The sequence below is a fragment of the Gobius niger genome (assembly GCF_951799975.1).
Source record: "Gobius niger genome assembly, chromosome: 3".
In the NCBI taxonomy this organism is placed as follows: Eukaryota; Metazoa; Chordata; class Actinopteri; order Gobiiformes; family Gobiidae; genus Gobius; species Gobius niger.
In genome coordinates, this window is record NC_136854.1 from 18,779,093 (window position 1) to 18,796,746 (window position 17,654).

A 17,654-nucleotide genomic window follows, 5' to 3' on the forward strand; every position below is an offset into this window, starting at 1 on the left:
TATGACAAGTTCAAAGTTCAATTCAAGTTGAAAATGCATAACACATTTAGAATCAGTGGCTTTCATTGCATTACATTGTACCTATAGTTAAAACTCAATGATGCTACAGAATTCACACTCTATGTATATTAACAAGTGACGTTTATGGAACTATATGCTACCTTGCTGCCTCATGCAGATTCACATGGGGTAACAAGGCCCCTTAGTTCCCCTCTGTTTTTGTTATTCAGCCATCTTTAGCAGTATTCAAATGAGCAGCCTTGACTTTGACATTTCAGTGGCAAATCATGTCCACACGCACGCATGTTTGCTAAAGCCCAGGGCGCTGCCCATGTGGCAGGGCAGCAGAGCATTCCCTATGCACCATGCAAATGTAAATAATGGCAAAAACACACTTGCAAACGAGGTCATTCAAATGTCTACACCTCACTTATGAATACTTAATGACAACGTGTGCTTTGTGGCCGGGCCCTCGACTGAACTTCAGTGCGCTCTTTTACACGTACGGTCCCCACTTGCCCCAGCGGCACCCCTGCACGCAGCTATCCATCACTTTCAATTCCAATTAGTCTTTCATTTGCCAAGTAAAGCCACTCTAAGTGAGGATTTCACATTGATAAAGTAGCAGATAGAAGCACAAAACCATTTTTTCACCTTTCCCCATTTTCACTCAATGAATGAGAACAGATGTGGTAATGGACAGTCAGGGTCGCAGCGGAGGACTGTTCACATGGTCATTATTGGCTATGTGGATGCCAACATGCTACACTAATACTAGTTAAACCAGGGTGCCTTGGAGATGGAAGCTACTGAGTAACAGCAAATGTTTTCATTTAATACAGAGCTAATGCCCCTGTGAGCAATTTCAGCCCCCTCCCACTTCTTTGCAGCAGATGTACAATACTTGAGAGTGGATGAGTGGTAATTAAGCTTATTAACTTATTGTATGAAAGTGCACTTCTACAAAACATTTGTGACTTTTGCGACTAATTAGCCAAATACACAGATCTCTATGTTCTACTCCTATTTGGTCTATAAGATAGTTTCCTTTAAAACAAGTATGAGCAAACCTTTTCACCCAAGGGTCACATTGTGTTTTTACATTTGCCATGGACAGTCAAACAAAAGAAAAACTGTCTAAGAGAACACATCAAAGTTTAGTGTCACTTAAAAGGTTATTCTCAGAACGGATCCAAGGTGTATTGGTCAGGCTTAATTGCGTTGCGGGCTGGTCTGTGAAAAAACGATATTCAATTTAACTATGTCTTCCCCAAAATCAGTAAAATAGGATGTCAAATTAAACTCCTATACTATGAAAGCACATACACTTTTTCATAGAATACAAGAATGAGTTAAAAAGTTCAGATTGTGTTCCGTTAAGGTATGTTGGCAGAAAAACAGCGGCTACGTTTAAGCGTATAAACAGCCTTTAGTGTGAGAGGTGCATGGCGCATTATTAAGACATGGTAAAGCTTTATACATTTTAATTTGTTTACACTGGGCTTAAAAGCTGTTGAACACAGAGCCTTGAGAGAGTCATCTTCTTCAGGCCTCAGTGCTCTCTTCCCTATGGTATCCTACTTTCCATTATTAAGCGCGAGGAAATGGAGAGAACTTTTCCACACCGCTGCGGCTAATTGCTCTGATTCAGGGGGAATCTGTTTATGGGCGCAACTTTGATCAGCAAACGTATGCCTTAATAGTCTTTAATTTTATTTGCTCACCCCCATCATCCCCAGTCTGATTAAAAAACTTTCTCCCTCCTCTAATATAAATACGGAGTTGCCTTTTCCCCCTCTCCTTCAAGCCATTTTGGGAGAATATGCTGGTAATGGTGAATGGCAGATTGTTTTCACTCGGGCTGGCTACTCCTGAGCCCATACATGCTGACAAGCTAATGAAATATTCAAGAGAATGGTGATTGGCTAGTTTCTCAATCATGGGCGGGGACAAAAGGTTAGCGCAATTCAACATTTAGCTATGGAAAAACCCATGCTTGATTGAGAAAAGCTTCACTGTAAATTACACAGCCCAACCACGTGCAAAAAAAGACTCAAACACTCAAAGTAGGTGGCTGTCTAGAGGTGGGTTTCAATCCAATGTAAAAAGAAAAAGTAAAAATCATGAAGCTGCAGTCACATAATTCAATACTAAAAGGTGTGGTTTGTACAACAAAGGGGCATCATAAAGTTAAATAATCTTTCATATGCCCGATGGACAAAGGGGGAAGACACCACCCCCTGCTTATTTCCAAAAAGGCAACAACACAGCATGGAGCCTACTAGGGAAGTTCCTAACAAGCTGGAGATGCAATGAGACTCGACGCCTCTCCCCACTGACTTGTTAGGGCCCTGATTTCCGCACTAATGGGAGTATTTAAGTCATTTTCTATTGTCTGCTGTTCTCGCTGGCATTACCCCGGCGGGCTTAGCAGCTATTTAGAGATGGGGCGTGATGCCAAATGAACACAAGGATGATAACACTGAGTGACTGGCTGGTGCCATAGAGAGCCTTTGACTGAAAAGGGCAAAGCTGCCTATTGCACTAATTCTGTGTCAAATCAAACATGAAGCACCAACTCATTTAGTCTGGAGTCTTTTGGAGTATTTTGTGCTTGTGTCCTGCACAAAGAGTACTAACCTTTGCCAAGGCACTGATCCTTTCTTACAATTTGAGCTAAGGATCTTGTTCAGGGATAAATACCAAGATACAGCAACATGTTTTTATAAGTGGTATTACACCTTTTTTTTAATGTTTTTTGTGGCGTTGCCATTTAAGGACTGAATTTAGCCACACACTTTTATATATTTGTATAGACATTATTTTGTAATCTTTCCTTAACCACAACATTTTTAAGGAGCAAAAGACAAGAAAAAGAGTTACATTTTCAATTTATGCTTGTTTTGCAAGAGTTAATTTTCTTCTTGTTGTTGTTGTTTGTTTAGTTTGCAAATTTGAAAAGACAGAAAGCCCGTAAAGCTGCACTGGATGGGTCTTATCACAGCTTGGAGATAAAGGGGATAAAGGGATGAAACAAAGGAAATAATAATTATTATTAGTTAGACATAAAGAGTCCCTGGCTGTGTGTGTCATGGGTAGAAGAGTTTTTTTGTTTTTTTGTAGCTGTGTGCAGATTTTTAGCTTTTACTCAATCCAAACGTGACACAACAAAAATCTGCGACCTACCGTTGGAAAACAACCCTAAACTTGAGGATCAATGCACCCGGGCCTCCTTGCCATTTTTACTACTTAAAAGCATTTAATTTTCTTTGCTTATCAACAGCTTTATCTATAGCAGATCCATAGATCCATAATCGTCCCCATGTTTCCCATGTTGGGACAATAGAGTGTGAGCTTCCTGTCCGATCCATCCTCCGAAATAGAAGGTGGCGGAAATGCTCTAATGATTGGTTGCCAACCGCCGAGAAACTCAGTAACAATTTTAGCAGCAGATGTGGGACTGATTAAAAGTTTGCCAGTTGGACTGATTATGACAAGCAGGTAGCTTGTAACGTCAATTGCAACTACCTCAAATCGTTATGTGGAGGATCATAATCTCACTGAAGTCTCATTGTTTGGAAAAGCCATGCGGTTATTGTATTAGCGTAGCAGCTAGTATTTCAATCTTCTGTTAAATGTTAGGGCTCCTGAATAGCGTTTCAAAGGGGCACTGGGAGATTACAAATTACAAATTCACAAATAGATATTTACCCAGAATTGTTCATCCCTAAGGTCTACCTTTGGATGAGGCCATATTGCCTCAGACTCCCTGATAAGCTGCTCTGACGTACATAGCAGTGGTGGTACAGCGGGTGTTGACTCTTTGTTCCCACTGCCTCAGACACATGCTGTTGAGCCGCGCTGAGCTGACAGGAGCCGAGTGGAGCACATGCTCCCCTCACTTACGGCGCGTTCACACGGGCTCATGTTGCACCGCTGTTTTCTTTAATTAACCCAAAGAGAAAACATCTGACAGGGTCAACGCTGGCTCCCTTGCGGCCACCGAATACACTCACCTTTAAGTTACATGGTTTAAAATGGCCTTAAAGGGAAAGTGTGTAATTACTTTGTTTTATATATTGCTGGGTGGGAAAGGCATATGACATCTTGCTTTTGCCATATTGGTTGTTTCATTGAAATAGTCACGAAGGGAAAATAGACAAAAAAAATCTGTTCAAAACAGAAAACTATAACAAAATTGGGAAATGCACATATGACTAAGTTCATAATAATACATTCAATCATTTATTTATGTATGTATTTCTATAAAAATATCTCAATTGTCAGTTCTCAAAGTCAAGATTGAGAACTCAAAGAACAGAACAGAAATGGCAGGAAAAACCAAGAGAAGTTTCAAAAGGGGCACCATCGGTTTGCATTTTTCCACGTCTAGACAAACCTACTCGTGATGTTGAAGGTCATTTGATGGTTCAAGTTGGTACAATAATATAACTGGTATAGTGCAAAATAATGAAACAGATAGAAATGATTATGAAGTAACAAAAGGCTAACCGAAAGACATGATGAACATGGCACATATTGCGATCGCTCTGACTGTATCCACACATTTTGCACTGCGGATCAAGCGTCCTGTGGTTTGTGCTGAAGATAACAGGTTGAAGCAGGAAACGGCCTTCACCCCGCTCACCCCCCGCCACCTCAGCCTCCTCCACATCCCTCCTCAAACACCTTGCCCGCCCCCCCTCAGGACCAGACACCTCCTATCTTTGGATCTCACATCCTAATGAACGCCGTGGGAGCAGGAGACGCAGACACACTTGGCACAAAAAAATGGCCCAAATTGACTGGGCTTAAAACCCGTGAGCTCTTTCAAAGGCAGAGAAATTCCTACCACTTACCCAAATCCAGCGCTCGGCTCCTGTCAGACAACACGCGGAGACGAGTAAGACCCTCAGACTGTTTTGCGAGCAGTTTCAGGGGGGTTATAGAGTTTCATAGGGGCTTTTAACATAAGGCAACGTTGAGTTACGTGTGCGTTTTTATTCCCAACTGCGGGATCGGAATGAAAGTAACTCACTAGGTATGTATGGTTCTCAAGTGATTTATAAAAAGGTATGGGTAGCACGTGCGCAGGCCTTGTAAAGTGGGCCTTTTATTATCCGTTTTGATTAAAGCCTAATAAAGTAGATGATCAAAATTGCAAGACGCTACATTTGAAGGTGCCACTAGCCAATATAATAAAGGGCCACTGACTTGCATTGTGGGATTAAAGGTATTAAATATAGCCATGAAGAGGAGGAGGGTAATGTCACTCTGAATTGAGTGGCTGTAGTGAGTGCAAAAGTGGCTGGGTGTACTCTGGACTGTTGTGGTTTGGCCAAATACAGTATATTTCTCTTAATAGACCTAATTTTACATCTAAAACTAGAAATTTAAAAGCTAGTACCATATTTTCTGGATTATTAGTCACACTTTTTTTCATAGTTTAGCTGGGGGTGCGACTTGTATATCAAAACACAGTACATAATAGTTTGTAATTTTCACACAGACAGCTGCGAGAAGGCGCTCTAGACTTGTGTACCAGTATCTGCCACTGCTGAAAAAAAAAAAACGGAATAGAGCAGCGGAGAGAAAGTTTGGAGTGAGCGTGAAACTAGTGAGGGACTGGTGAAAAGCAGAGGTTACTCTTGCTGCAATGAAGAAAGCAAAAAAAGCTAATCTTGGGCTAAAAGCTAGATGGCCACAGCAAGAGGAACGAGTTTGCAAATGGGCGCTTGAACAACGTGCTGCCGGGAGAGGCTTGTCAACGGTGCACCAAGGCGGCTGGTGCGACTAATACTCCAGAGCAACTTATACATGTTTTGTTCTTCTTCATTATGCATGTTTTGGCTGGTTGCGACTTATACTCCGAAACGACTTATAGTCCGAAAAATACAGTATGCTGATGTTCAATGTCCAAACAGGCCCAACAGACCCAAAATGATGCTGATCATCACCAGAGAAATGCTGTTGTTAGATTGTGCTGTAATATTTGACAACCACGAGTATGAATGTTGCTATAGAGTATATACACAAACATTCTTGGGTCTCTGATGTTTAACAGCAAAAGAGAAAAGCATTAATGCACTGAGGTTGTTTTCCTAATAAGCTGAAGTGGGCTGCTACACCATTATCTTGACACAACTTCTTATGGCTTAACGCTTAGTCTAAAGAATCTGCGGTACTGTATTTATGGAACTTTAAACATGTATAGTTCAGTCTGGCAGCGCAGCGTAATATAAAATACTGAAGTGTCACATAATAAAAATAAACAGGCAAAATATCACACAGCAGGACGCTGACAGACCTGACCCTGGAAACACACTTTTTCCATCTGTGATTCAAATCATTAAAACTGAGCTCTCAACAAACTTTCAATCAGTCCCACATCTGCTTAAACCTTTAGTCACAATGGAAGGAAATAGCAGCTGTTATGCATCTTAAACTTCCTCCTAGTTCATGAACATCTTTGTCTAGCTCTATTGTATACAGTACTTACACGCCATTTGCCTTCTCCAGTTCTTTCAGCTGCTCTCTTACGGTCCTGTAGTTGCTCTGGATGAGGCGCAGACGTTCCCTGCGGTTATCGTGAGCCTTCCTCAGCTCCTCATTCTCTTCCATCTGTAAAACAATGTGCCCTTTTAATAAGTGAAAAAAACAAAAAAAAGTTGTTCACACAGCCACATTGATGAGTGTTGCAACGGTTTGGGTCCTCGCGCCGCCTTTACTTTTTAATTCGGCGTGCCGTTAGCACACCTGAGCCTGACAAAAGTCCACACGCCCGTCTCTTCTCCTTCCCCCTGACAAGTGAGAAACATCATTAAAGTCTGATATTTAGATGGCCAGTCAAGAAAGGACACAAACCATCAAGCAAACCGACACTCGAGACACGCTCGCCTCCGTGAACCCACTTACTGGAGTTACCCGCTGACGACCGGGCGCGCTTTGTAGCTGACAATGTTGTTGACAGCTATTAAAAGGCGGCAAAGATTGGGCATGCGGCTTCAAAGCAGGAGCAGCGAGAAGACAACGTATAGATTTTTTTTCCTTGTCAGGGGGCACACACCACTCCTCCCCATCATGCTGACCTTAACAGAGAGGGCGGTGGAGAGAACAGTTTCAACAGGCAGGACAAACAGAGGTGAAGGAAAAAAAAAAAAAAAAGAATACAGAAAGGAGAGAAGGATGGAAATGTGGTGAGAAGAGAAAGAAGCAGACAAGAAATTAGAAGATGGAGAGAGAAGGGGGAAAAAGTGCAGGACAGGTTTCTGCTTGAGTGGCCAGGGCTGGGAAGAGTTGTCGAGCGCTTTCTGAAGGGAAGGAGCTTGTTTACTGCTGATATGACACGGCTGCCCTGCAGAGAGGGAAATGCGAGCCCTCAGCCCTGTTATTATTAACAAGGACAAAGAGAACAGAGACGGCACACAAACATTCACTGGGCACACACACACGTACACAGGAGAAGCCCAGCGCATTCACACGTAGAGCCGGCAGTGTGACAAGTATGGATTTTACCCCAGTGCGTTTTTATTCACATAGGACATCTGCAAGACATCCTGAGCCTCTCGACGCACCTCACAAAAACAACACTTTAATGACAAGGGCCGGAGCGGAGCATTGGTGGAACCAGGAGCTAAAGGAGAGGCAGAGTGATGGAGAGAGGGAGGGAGGGAGGGAGGGGTGCACCAGTGGCAGGGCATTAGCCACATCATGGATTCCCAGGCTCCTTATAGAGTTCCCCCTGGGCTGCTCCGCTCTGGTCATCAGGCCACAGACCCTTGCCCACCGATCAATATGCCCCCTTCCCAGCCCGCGTACACATCTGTGGAGGTTTTCAAGCTGAAAAATAATTACACAGCAACAGCTAGTGTTTACGTGAAAGTAAGAGGAAAAAAACAACACAAAAAGCTACGCTAAAGAGCTAACTGTCCGCTGTAGTTAGTCAACATGTCAATTGTAAAGCGTTGTATACAATTTGAACATGACTCTCCATACACTATATGAGAGGCCTTCCTCAGAGGTCTCTCCAGACGTGCATGATGAAGAAAGGCGTAAGGTACATTACATTACATTTTTTCTTTTTATCAATGGTGGCAAAGTGGTTAGACATTTGTCAGAAAACTTTAGAGATCATATACTCTTGTGTACAAAATAGATATTCCTCTCGATATTTCGTCTGAGTCCATCTCTGCCATCCCTGATACCAGCTCAGTGAGTATTTGATCAGTTATGCAGTGACTGTAGTACTCGAGCACTCCTTACACTGGAGACAAAAAGATTATTAGGCAGCGACATCTTCCAAATCAGCTCGTACAGCATTCTTTGGGATGTCTTGAATCATTTTTGTCCGCGACTGGTATAGTTCCAGGTAATGTGCTCCAGAGTTCTTCAAAGTTCCTCAAGATCCTCAAGTAAGAATGGAATAACCACTCTGGTCAACATGTGAATGACATGTGTTTCTATGAGAGATACAAAATATCGAACAGTGAATATCTTCAACCTGACCCCACTATGTGCGAAGGAAGCCATTCTTTTTCAGATGCCAATAAATATCAAGACAATGGTGGGTGATCTAATGATTATTTAAGAACACGATTAATTCTGATTTCATTTCATTTATTGCGTTGCCCTAATGGTAGTAAAAAAGTGTGACATGGGTCATTTATATTTTTGCTCAGTACAGCTTTGAATCACAGACTGCACAGGAGTTTGTGAAGTGTGTCCTGGAGTCTGGGCGGAATTGCTAGAGCAACCTAAAACTTGCATCAAAAGCTGCAGGGACAAATCTCCATACTGGGACAATTAAGTACATCTTAATCTTATTTGAAATTGGGGTCTGAGGTCTTAAGTGTTGCTAATCGAGGCCATGTTGCTTTACATCATGTCAAAGAACACCAATTCATATTCGCGCCCTAATGCCCCTGATTAAATATAGTCATAGATGTGAGTGGTTTTGCGCATACCTTCGCTAGACGGCCCCAACCAGCCGCAGACACACAAAAATGCGCTATTAACTAACACAGTCATGCGTGTCCTTTGAGTCTTTGATGGGCATTAGTGGCTGAGTAGATGTCTGCCAATGATGTAATTCAGACACTTCAGATCTGACAAGAAAATGACGCCTTAAGTGTTCCCGCGAATGTGTTCAAAAGGAGATGACCTCTGCGTAATCACATATTCACCGGACTGGCCTGGAAAATATGGGTGAAGACTGTGGGCAATAGTTGAAATAAAAAAGGAGATGGGGGGGCTGTGGGGATTCGTAGTGTGGGCCAATAGAATTATAATAGAGTAGTGGAAAGGCATTTTAAAGAGATTAGTCAAACGGAAAATTTCAAATGTTATGCCCCATTATTGTGATTCTACATTATATTTGTGCTGACACAGAAATTGTTGATTTTGTTTAATGCTGATTAAAATAACAGTGATATACGTTATTAAACCAAGTTGAAACAATAAACCAAGTCTAAACATATGCAAGTCACTAACTGTTAATTCTAACGATGAATAATTCTGACCTGCTCTCTGACTCAATGTTATTAAAATCAGAGATTACGTCTTCAAAGCCACTACGTATTATGGGAATAGAGGTGCATTTCATAACTATACACTAAGGAGGTTTTAAAGTGGACATCATGCATAGGGGGTTACAATAGACTAACATTAGTTTGGGTGCCTCAGTATTGATATTTTATGTTTAATAATTTGAAATTATGCCATCGTAAGAATACAATTTTAACAAAGAAATACAGGAGCTGGAGCTGGTGAAGACTTTGCCTGCAGTTCCCTCCTGCTGGCAGCTGTATAATAACGTGTGGAATAACGTATTAAAAAACAGACTTTCAGTTTTGATTTACAGCGTGGTTTACACTCTTTTAAATTTTGCTTTCATAATAACAATCCATTTAAAATATGTAATCTGAAACTCTAAAAGGTTCTTAAGAACGTTATGTCACATGAACACGGCTATTTACCATTTAACTCTTGCATTGGGTGTAAAGAGAAATTGAACAAAAGCTGGATATGTTTTTTGAAGGTTACATGACCAATAAAGACATAATCTGTGTCAGCTGCACTGCCCACACACCTTGTGTCTGTGGGCCACATGTGCACACATTGTGTGTAACAATGTGTGTTCAATACATTGTTAGGGGAAGGTCACTGTAAAGGCAGTGTCAGCAGCGGAACAATTGAACCTTTGGAGAGAGTGACTGTTATCATATCATGGACCATCCTGAATTCCAGCGGCAATGGCAGCAATAAGGTTTGAGTCAACACACATCAGAGGAGCAGATTTGTCAGAAAAGACTTTGAAAACTGTTTTCTCAACAAAGAATGAACTGTAGGTTTTAAATAAACCTACAATGAAATAAACCTGGAACGTTGAGATTGTAATATGCAACTGCAAAATACCCCCTGAAACAAAGCATTATGTTTGAGCAACTTCTCAATTATCCAAATTCCCCATCGTTGAGCAGGATTTAAAAGTCATCAACTGATCTGGGTTGTTTGAGTTGAAGACTTTGTCAGAGGCTTCTTCTCGTTCATCTGAGCCAACTTGGAAGTCCACTGGCATTTAAATACTGGCTCTTCTTGAGATGGGGCCGCGCAATCTCAGAACAATGGTAACTCTAATGAGTGAAACTGCCTTAGTGTAAATTAGAATGAAGAAGATCTACAGTGGACATTAAATACATTCTGAGGAGCGGATATGCAGGATGTGAGATCAGACTTTAAAAGTAACTTAACAACTAACTAATATTTAAATAATCTAGTGTAAAGCTTATACCTTTAACTGCAGCAGCTCCTCCAGCTCCTGAATCCTCTTTTCTGCATGTCTTCCGCTGCCTGGAGTCAGCTCCACGCTGCCGGCTGGGGACAGCGAGCGGGAGCGCTGCGCACAGGTAAGCAAAGAAGCACACTTCAATTACACCCGGGCACCCTCCCATGCAACAATTAACATCTGTAGAAACACTGAGCGAATGCCAATAGTGGGATCATCTGCCGCTCGCTGCATTCCCCTCACACCTAGAGCACAAAACACACGCACGTCTTCTGCAACAAACAAACACGCTACCGGAGGAATAAAGCAACTGGAGCGTTGTTGGCTCCGACCTGAAGGGGGTAAGGTTGGCTCGTGTGTGAGGGTGCATGCATGTGTGTTGGATAAGCGGGAGTTTGCAAGCTGAGAGCGCCAAAGGTTTCTCCCTGCGACTGGCTAATGAGTATGTTCATTTCCATTTACATTGTTTCTTTGACAATAATGATGTCCCATTAGGGGAGACTAAAGGGGCTATAGATTCCACAATGTGCTGGGCTTCATTACAAGAGGTGGGCAGGGAGGCCGCTCTAATTGCTCTACTAGGGGCCTCCAGGTTACACTTGATAGGACAACTGAAGAGGAGGGGGAGAGTTGCCGTTTGCGAGATGTTCCTCCTTGGTGCGAGTAAATAAATAAATAAATACGGCAGTGGATATGTGCTGGGGCTGTGCTGGAGAAGCGAAAAAAAAAAAAAAAAAAGCAGTAGGAACAATATGCTACTGGAATATGAATATGGGAGGAAAGGCGCTCCCCTGCGGTGCCTGAGCAGAGCTGACCAGATGGCAGGCTAAAATATGCAATGCGACTAAACGTACAGCAGTCCTTGGGATGGGGTGGAAGATGGAATAAGGGGCTTATTATGGAAATGGTAACCAGAATGAGCCCATCAGCCTAAAACATAGTGTCTCTTGGTTTGGAGGTAATCACTCTAATCTTTGTCTAAGTGACCTCATCTTCAGAGTTGGCTCGGCAAAGTATGAACAAGTGTGCATCAGGAGGATGACTCTGTCCTTGTTGTGAATCACTTGGTAGAGCGCGACAGATCATAATAGTTTGAGCAGGGATAATTTGCCTCAATAAATAGTGGTTTAAAGGTGCACTATGCAACTTTTAAGTGAAAAAAAAATCTTAATATTTGTTCATACTTGACCTTAAGTGACTCGGTGGCTGTATGGGTGCAGCATAGCACAATTGCTCTTCCTAACAGCGGCATTTATGATGCTCTAAAATCAAATGTTTTTCAGGGTTCGTACCAGAAACTGGCCAGAAACCCCAAAACAATTGATTTGGGAGCATCATTGAGGCCAATGAGAGGAAAAGCAAATGTGCTATGCTGCACCCATACAGCCACTGAGTCACTTAAAGGTGAAATATGCAAATATATATATATATTAAAAAAAAAATCACATAAAAAGTTACATAGTGTACCTTTAAAGCAAGTACTTACCAACGCCAATGTATTCGGAAACAGAAACCATAAAAGAAGAGGCTCCTCCAGACACAAGCCTTTCTCTACTCAGGCTTGACACACTGCCTGAACATTATCAATGTTCTGTAAACCAGAACACTGATAATGATGTTCTCGTTTACAATCAAATGTTCCTATTTCACAATAAAATGGACAACACTGATTTCTGTCTGTCATGATCTGTGCCACTATGTTCAGTAGCTGTATTGTTTTGCCTGAGGGCCACAGTTGACTCCCGTGACCTGACGTGCCCCTTCTGCCATCACACGGACGTGGGTGCCAACCATGTTGTGCTTGTGCTCAGCTTTAATGACTGTATGCCACTAATTAGCAGATTGATCTGCATATTTCTGATGAGTGGCAGGCCAACTTGGCGGCTCCATATGTACATGAGGGAAATGTACCAAGCCAAAGGAGAATCCACTGCAACTAAAAACAAGTATGACCAATCGTTTCAATTTTAAAGGGATTAACATTTCTGAATTCACTACAGCATTTAATATGTATTTGGACTTTTTTTTTTCTATGAACACACATAAAGCTCATGCATGTAAACACACCATGCTGGATTGTAGCCATGGGCAGTTGTCCCGCATTCGTACTCAGAAATGCACTCTCACTCATCCTGACCTATTGTAATGATCGGGGAAAACCGCAGTACCCGGAGGAAACCTATGCAGACTTGGGGAGAACATGCAAACTCCACTCAGAAAGGCTTTAGAAGCACGAGCGGCGAGTGCTAACCATTGTGCAAACATGTTTTGATTTTTATGCCCATTTACAGAATGTTCAGTGTATGCTTTGTGCTGCCAGCTCCTCAAGCCATTATTGGGCACAATGAAAATGTCCAATAGCGATCTTTTTGTGATTGTAATAAGATTTGCTTTTAAAAAGCCAAAAGATTCACTTACAGTGCACTTTGTGAACACATTAAGTGCTATTAACGTTTGAAGCACATGCATTTTCATAATATTATAAATAATTGTAGCCTTTTGCAATTTTTTATTCAAATTAATTTAGTCGTGCGAGCCTAGCCATAAATGACAGAGCATGTGAGGACCGGGGAGGTTTTTGTCTGTAAATGTAAATCTTAATCAAAACAGGAGACAAATCCTTCATTAAAGCAAGATTTTTTTTCTAAACATATCAGATCTCATATATAACTTTTAACTGCTGTTAACATGTTACTTTCTTTTGTCATTCTTAGTCATTTTTTGTACAATACATGCGTACAAAGTAAAGTGTCAAAGGACAAAATGATAAACAACAGGACAGTGACAGATGACTGTGATGTCCTGCAGATGTTGTCTTGGGTCCAGTTGGTTGCCTGTCTCTCGTAGGTCAGGAAGACACATGAACACCTTCTGCTTGTGCACTGAACATGTTGTGACATTATTAGCCGCGGGGGCCTGACGGATAAAACGCAGATACCACAAAGGGAAGAAGATGCGCGCCTCAGTCCAGCAGCTGGTTGGCGATGATGACCTGACCCGTGCGTGGACCCCGTAATGGTGTGTAAACATGCGGGTGCGATGCAAATGGAGGCAGTGTAAACAGACTGTATGTGAGGGGTACAGCCTTATTTACTCAGAGGTCAGTGTCACTGGCTGTTGAGTACAGATGAGACGTTTTATCAGAGCTTCCCTTCTGCTCTCCCTCCATCGCCCGGAGAGGGTCACTGTCATCAATGGGCCTCTTTTATGGCTGTGGCAGAGTGTCATGTGCACGTCGGCACCTCTCAAAGCACAACTTGTTCAGGTTGAATGAGTGAATGGGAATGTTGTATGGAAGCCCACAAGCAAAGAATAGATATAGTGGATACGCAGCATAAGATAAACTTTCAAAATACACTTTCACTAAATTAAGTGAAGTTGGAATCAAAGTGCTTCATACAAAAAGCATTCAACCAGTCACATAGCCAAAAAAGTTTTTAACATTTTTTTTCACAAAAGGTTTGCAGAAGAATTAAGGTATCATTAAGCCTTACAATATAGTACCCCTTTCTATCCGCTTAGAAAATCGACATGTTTAATTTTGTGCAACTATACTTGGATCGTGCAGCTATTCACGTATTTAAATAGGGAAAACGTGGAAGAGCTTGGTCGCTTCTAACTTCACCCCCGTATGGCCCCATAGAGGAGAGGAGGAGAGGCTAAATGCTAACAACATCTTTAGTCTTTTTGCGTGACTGAGCACACGCGTAAAACCAGACAGGTACGCATCAACTCGTCTAAGCTCAGGTAAGAACATATCTCAGTATGGAAAAACGGTGGCCTGTTCCTTTAAAAGAGAAAACATTTGAAACACTGTACTGTATTTTCACTGTACTGGACTGTACAGTGAAAGCAAACAGTAGGTTTTCTACTGCTTGCTTTTTTCTGAAGAAGAAAAATAACATTTGAACATCAACTACACAAACATACCCTTGTGAGGAGTATGGTAGGCCATCTAGAAGCATGTCCTGTCACACATCTGGGTGGATGTCTGAGCAGATCAAACGCCTGTGTTTTGTTCATAATGTTCTGCTGAAGCGGTAAATTAGCCAGTGCCTGAGCCCAAGGCATGCGTGAAACCAGCAGCACCATGCCGGCCGCTCGCAGTGGGAGGGGTCCCGCACAGACATCGTGTGTGTAATGTGTCGGAAACTTTAGGACAAAGGTTGGCCAAGAAGACAGGGACTGATAAATCACGAGTTACTCCCTCACATCCTGTCCGTATGACTTTGAAGAGGTGGTGTTTGTGCGTGTGGGTGTGCTCCTGCCTTGTGTCTTGTGGCAGATCGGCTTGAATGGTGTCGGAGGCCGCTCTCCTCCGCTCCCGGGTCGAACTCGTGAGTGGACACCTGCTCAGAGCTGCGGCTGCGTCTCGGGACAGGCTCAGACGGTGCAGCCTGTGGAGAGAGGAGACGGGAAATGAGTGAGATTAGCATTAAGAAAGTTAAAAGAGTGAACGATGGCAGAGTGGTCAGTGGAGGCTGATTTTGTCCCCCGGGTTGCTCTGAGTTTCGATGACTGCTACTAACTGCACAAAGGAAACCACCAAGTGATTACGGTTAACACCTAAAAGGGTGTTAAACCGTTAAAGCACTTATTTGCCGATGGTAGTGAATATTAAAGTGAACACATCAATGATATAGTATGGCAAGAACCTCAACAACACACAGACAAGTGTCAGAGAAGTTTAATATTTTGAGCAAAACAAATGTTCTTAGCATTGCAGGATGTAGATACTCTAAGTCATACATGTCAAACTCCAGCTTAATAAATGGGAATAGGTAGGTTATGTGCAGTCTGTTCAAAAGCATGTTATGCAAAATAATAAAAATGTGTTTTGATTCTATCAAAACAGACTTTCCGTATCGGCCGCCGACCAATACTATGTTTACATTTTTGGCCCCTTGACACCACTGCTCTGAGTGGAAGTAATAGTATTTTTATTATTAGGGACAGCAGTTGAAGTGACAGCCACAGTAGAATGAATATCGCAGTACTTTCAACTTTTGTCAACTTTGAGTTATGGACGAAACTGGTCCGCTTATGCACTTTGACACACGTCGCGCATTCTGTTCTTAGAAGTTGTTTTTAAATAAACAGCGTGAGACAACTCTTCACATTCACCTGCTTATATTATCGGCGTTTCAACACATCACTTTGACTCTTGCTGACACACAGAAGCATCCGCAACTGTTCCACACCCACAGCACAGGTACAACTGGATGTCAACGCCTTTCTTTTTTTTTTTTTTTTTTTTTTTACCTGCGAGTCCTTATTGCATTATCAGAAAGCTGGCATCTGGGCGTGACCTTGTTAACTGCCAGGGTAATCAACTTTAACCAAAGGGGAGGAGAGGGGATGATAAATTATTAGTGGGGAAGATTTTGTTCATGTTTTATTAAATTGGCCTGTCAAAAGGGGCCGGTCAAATTATCTAGGGCCTCGTTTATTGGAGGCCGGCCATATTGGCACATCTGTTACAATTATTTATAATTTTCCAGGCAGTCAGGAGAATGGACTGGCTTCTTCAGCATCAAGCAATTTAGGAATTAAGTGATGTGAGAGTGTCGATGCTCTTCTTTCACGTAAGCCTTCTCCGAGCACTGATTTTCATGCTGCGCGAAACTGGAAAATATTTACACATATCGGATTTAAAATTGTATTTGGAGTTTGCGAAGATAAGGCAGGGATTGAGGAGCGTATGCAGGTGCAAATAGGGAAAAAATTGGTTAGGAGTAAGCAGCGAGAAGTAAAAAAAAAAAAAAAAAAAGGAAAAAAAGGCAAACGGCGTTGTCGGTAATTACTGAACACGATTAGGTTCTTGTGGGAGTTCGTCTGGCACCGGCGGCCCTTGCTGGTGAGGATGCGGCAGGCAGCAGCATATGGAGCGAGCCTTGTGATTGTGCTCCCTGAAGCTCGTGACCCGTCTGCTGCCGAGCCCTTGAGCTGAATGTGAAATGAGACTTGCCAGGCCTAATGTTCTACACATGCACCATTTATGCCACAAAACAAATCTGATCACTGTTAATTATGGAAGCCGCTACAATCAGGAGGGCGCCCCCCCCCCCCCCCCCCCCCCCCCCCGCGCGCCACACGCAGACGTACACAGACACCAAACCTGCACAGTTTGGCCTGTCAGGAGGAGACGTTTCAAAGGGCAATGTACTGCTGTAGAACATAATTGCAATAAACTATACTATTGTCACTCTAAGCTCAGTCACCCAATAAATCCTTTTCCATATTATAAATCGAATAAATGAGCTGTGAGAAATCTGAAGTACAATAAAACGCACTGAAATAGCGTAGTTAGTATAGTGTTGTTACATTTTTTCATAGCTCATATTTGCTACTACAGGAAGGAGATTGCTGTTAACAAAAAACGTGTATATATAAAAGTACATAAAAACTCCCCCTATAGTTCAACTTTCATATATTGAACGAGAAGTCGATATATTAATTATTGTGCCTGCACATCTGTGAGAGCAGAGGAGATGAGGCCTTAGAAGGTGTGTGCCAACATCCAGGCCAGGTGCACTTTGTATTCACGCGGCTGCGGATTCTTCAGAGGGTTAGCGTGCATTTATGCATGAGCCTGAAGAGGGAAGAAGAGGGACTTTATAGAAGGACAGTGCAGTGAGTAGGATGTATGTTTGGTGCGTATATAGCCCAAGTCCTCCCACACAGTCTCTTTGACCTGGGTGTATGCGCTGGAGCGAAGGCAGATCGGCTACAGAGCCACGCCGCTGTGCTTCATTAATGAGGCAAGCGGCGCTACACAGAGGTTCTCATCTAATGAGAGCAGTTGAGCTGGTAAAACACACCACTGGAGTCCATGTCATTAGTATGTCTTTGGCCCTGGACATGGCCCGGC

At 42.5% G+C, this 17,654-nt stretch overlaps 1 protein-coding gene across 1 annotated transcript in view; it reads right to left on the reverse strand.

Annotated features, from left to right (window-relative positions):
* Positions 1-17,654, reverse strand: part of cntln (centlein, centrosomal protein) — a 101,784-nt gene that overhangs the window by 61,523 nt on the left and 22,607 nt on the right. The window contains exons 10-12 of the mRNA XM_079553830.1: positions 15,052-15,180; positions 10,790-10,894; positions 6,500-6,621 (exon numbers count right to left, since the gene is read on the reverse strand). Coding sequence (XP_079409956.1) covers positions 6,500-6,621; positions 10,790-10,894; positions 15,052-15,180 — 356 coding nt within the window. The remainder of the gene's footprint in view (positions 1-6,499; positions 6,622-10,789; positions 10,895-15,051; positions 15,181-17,654) is intronic.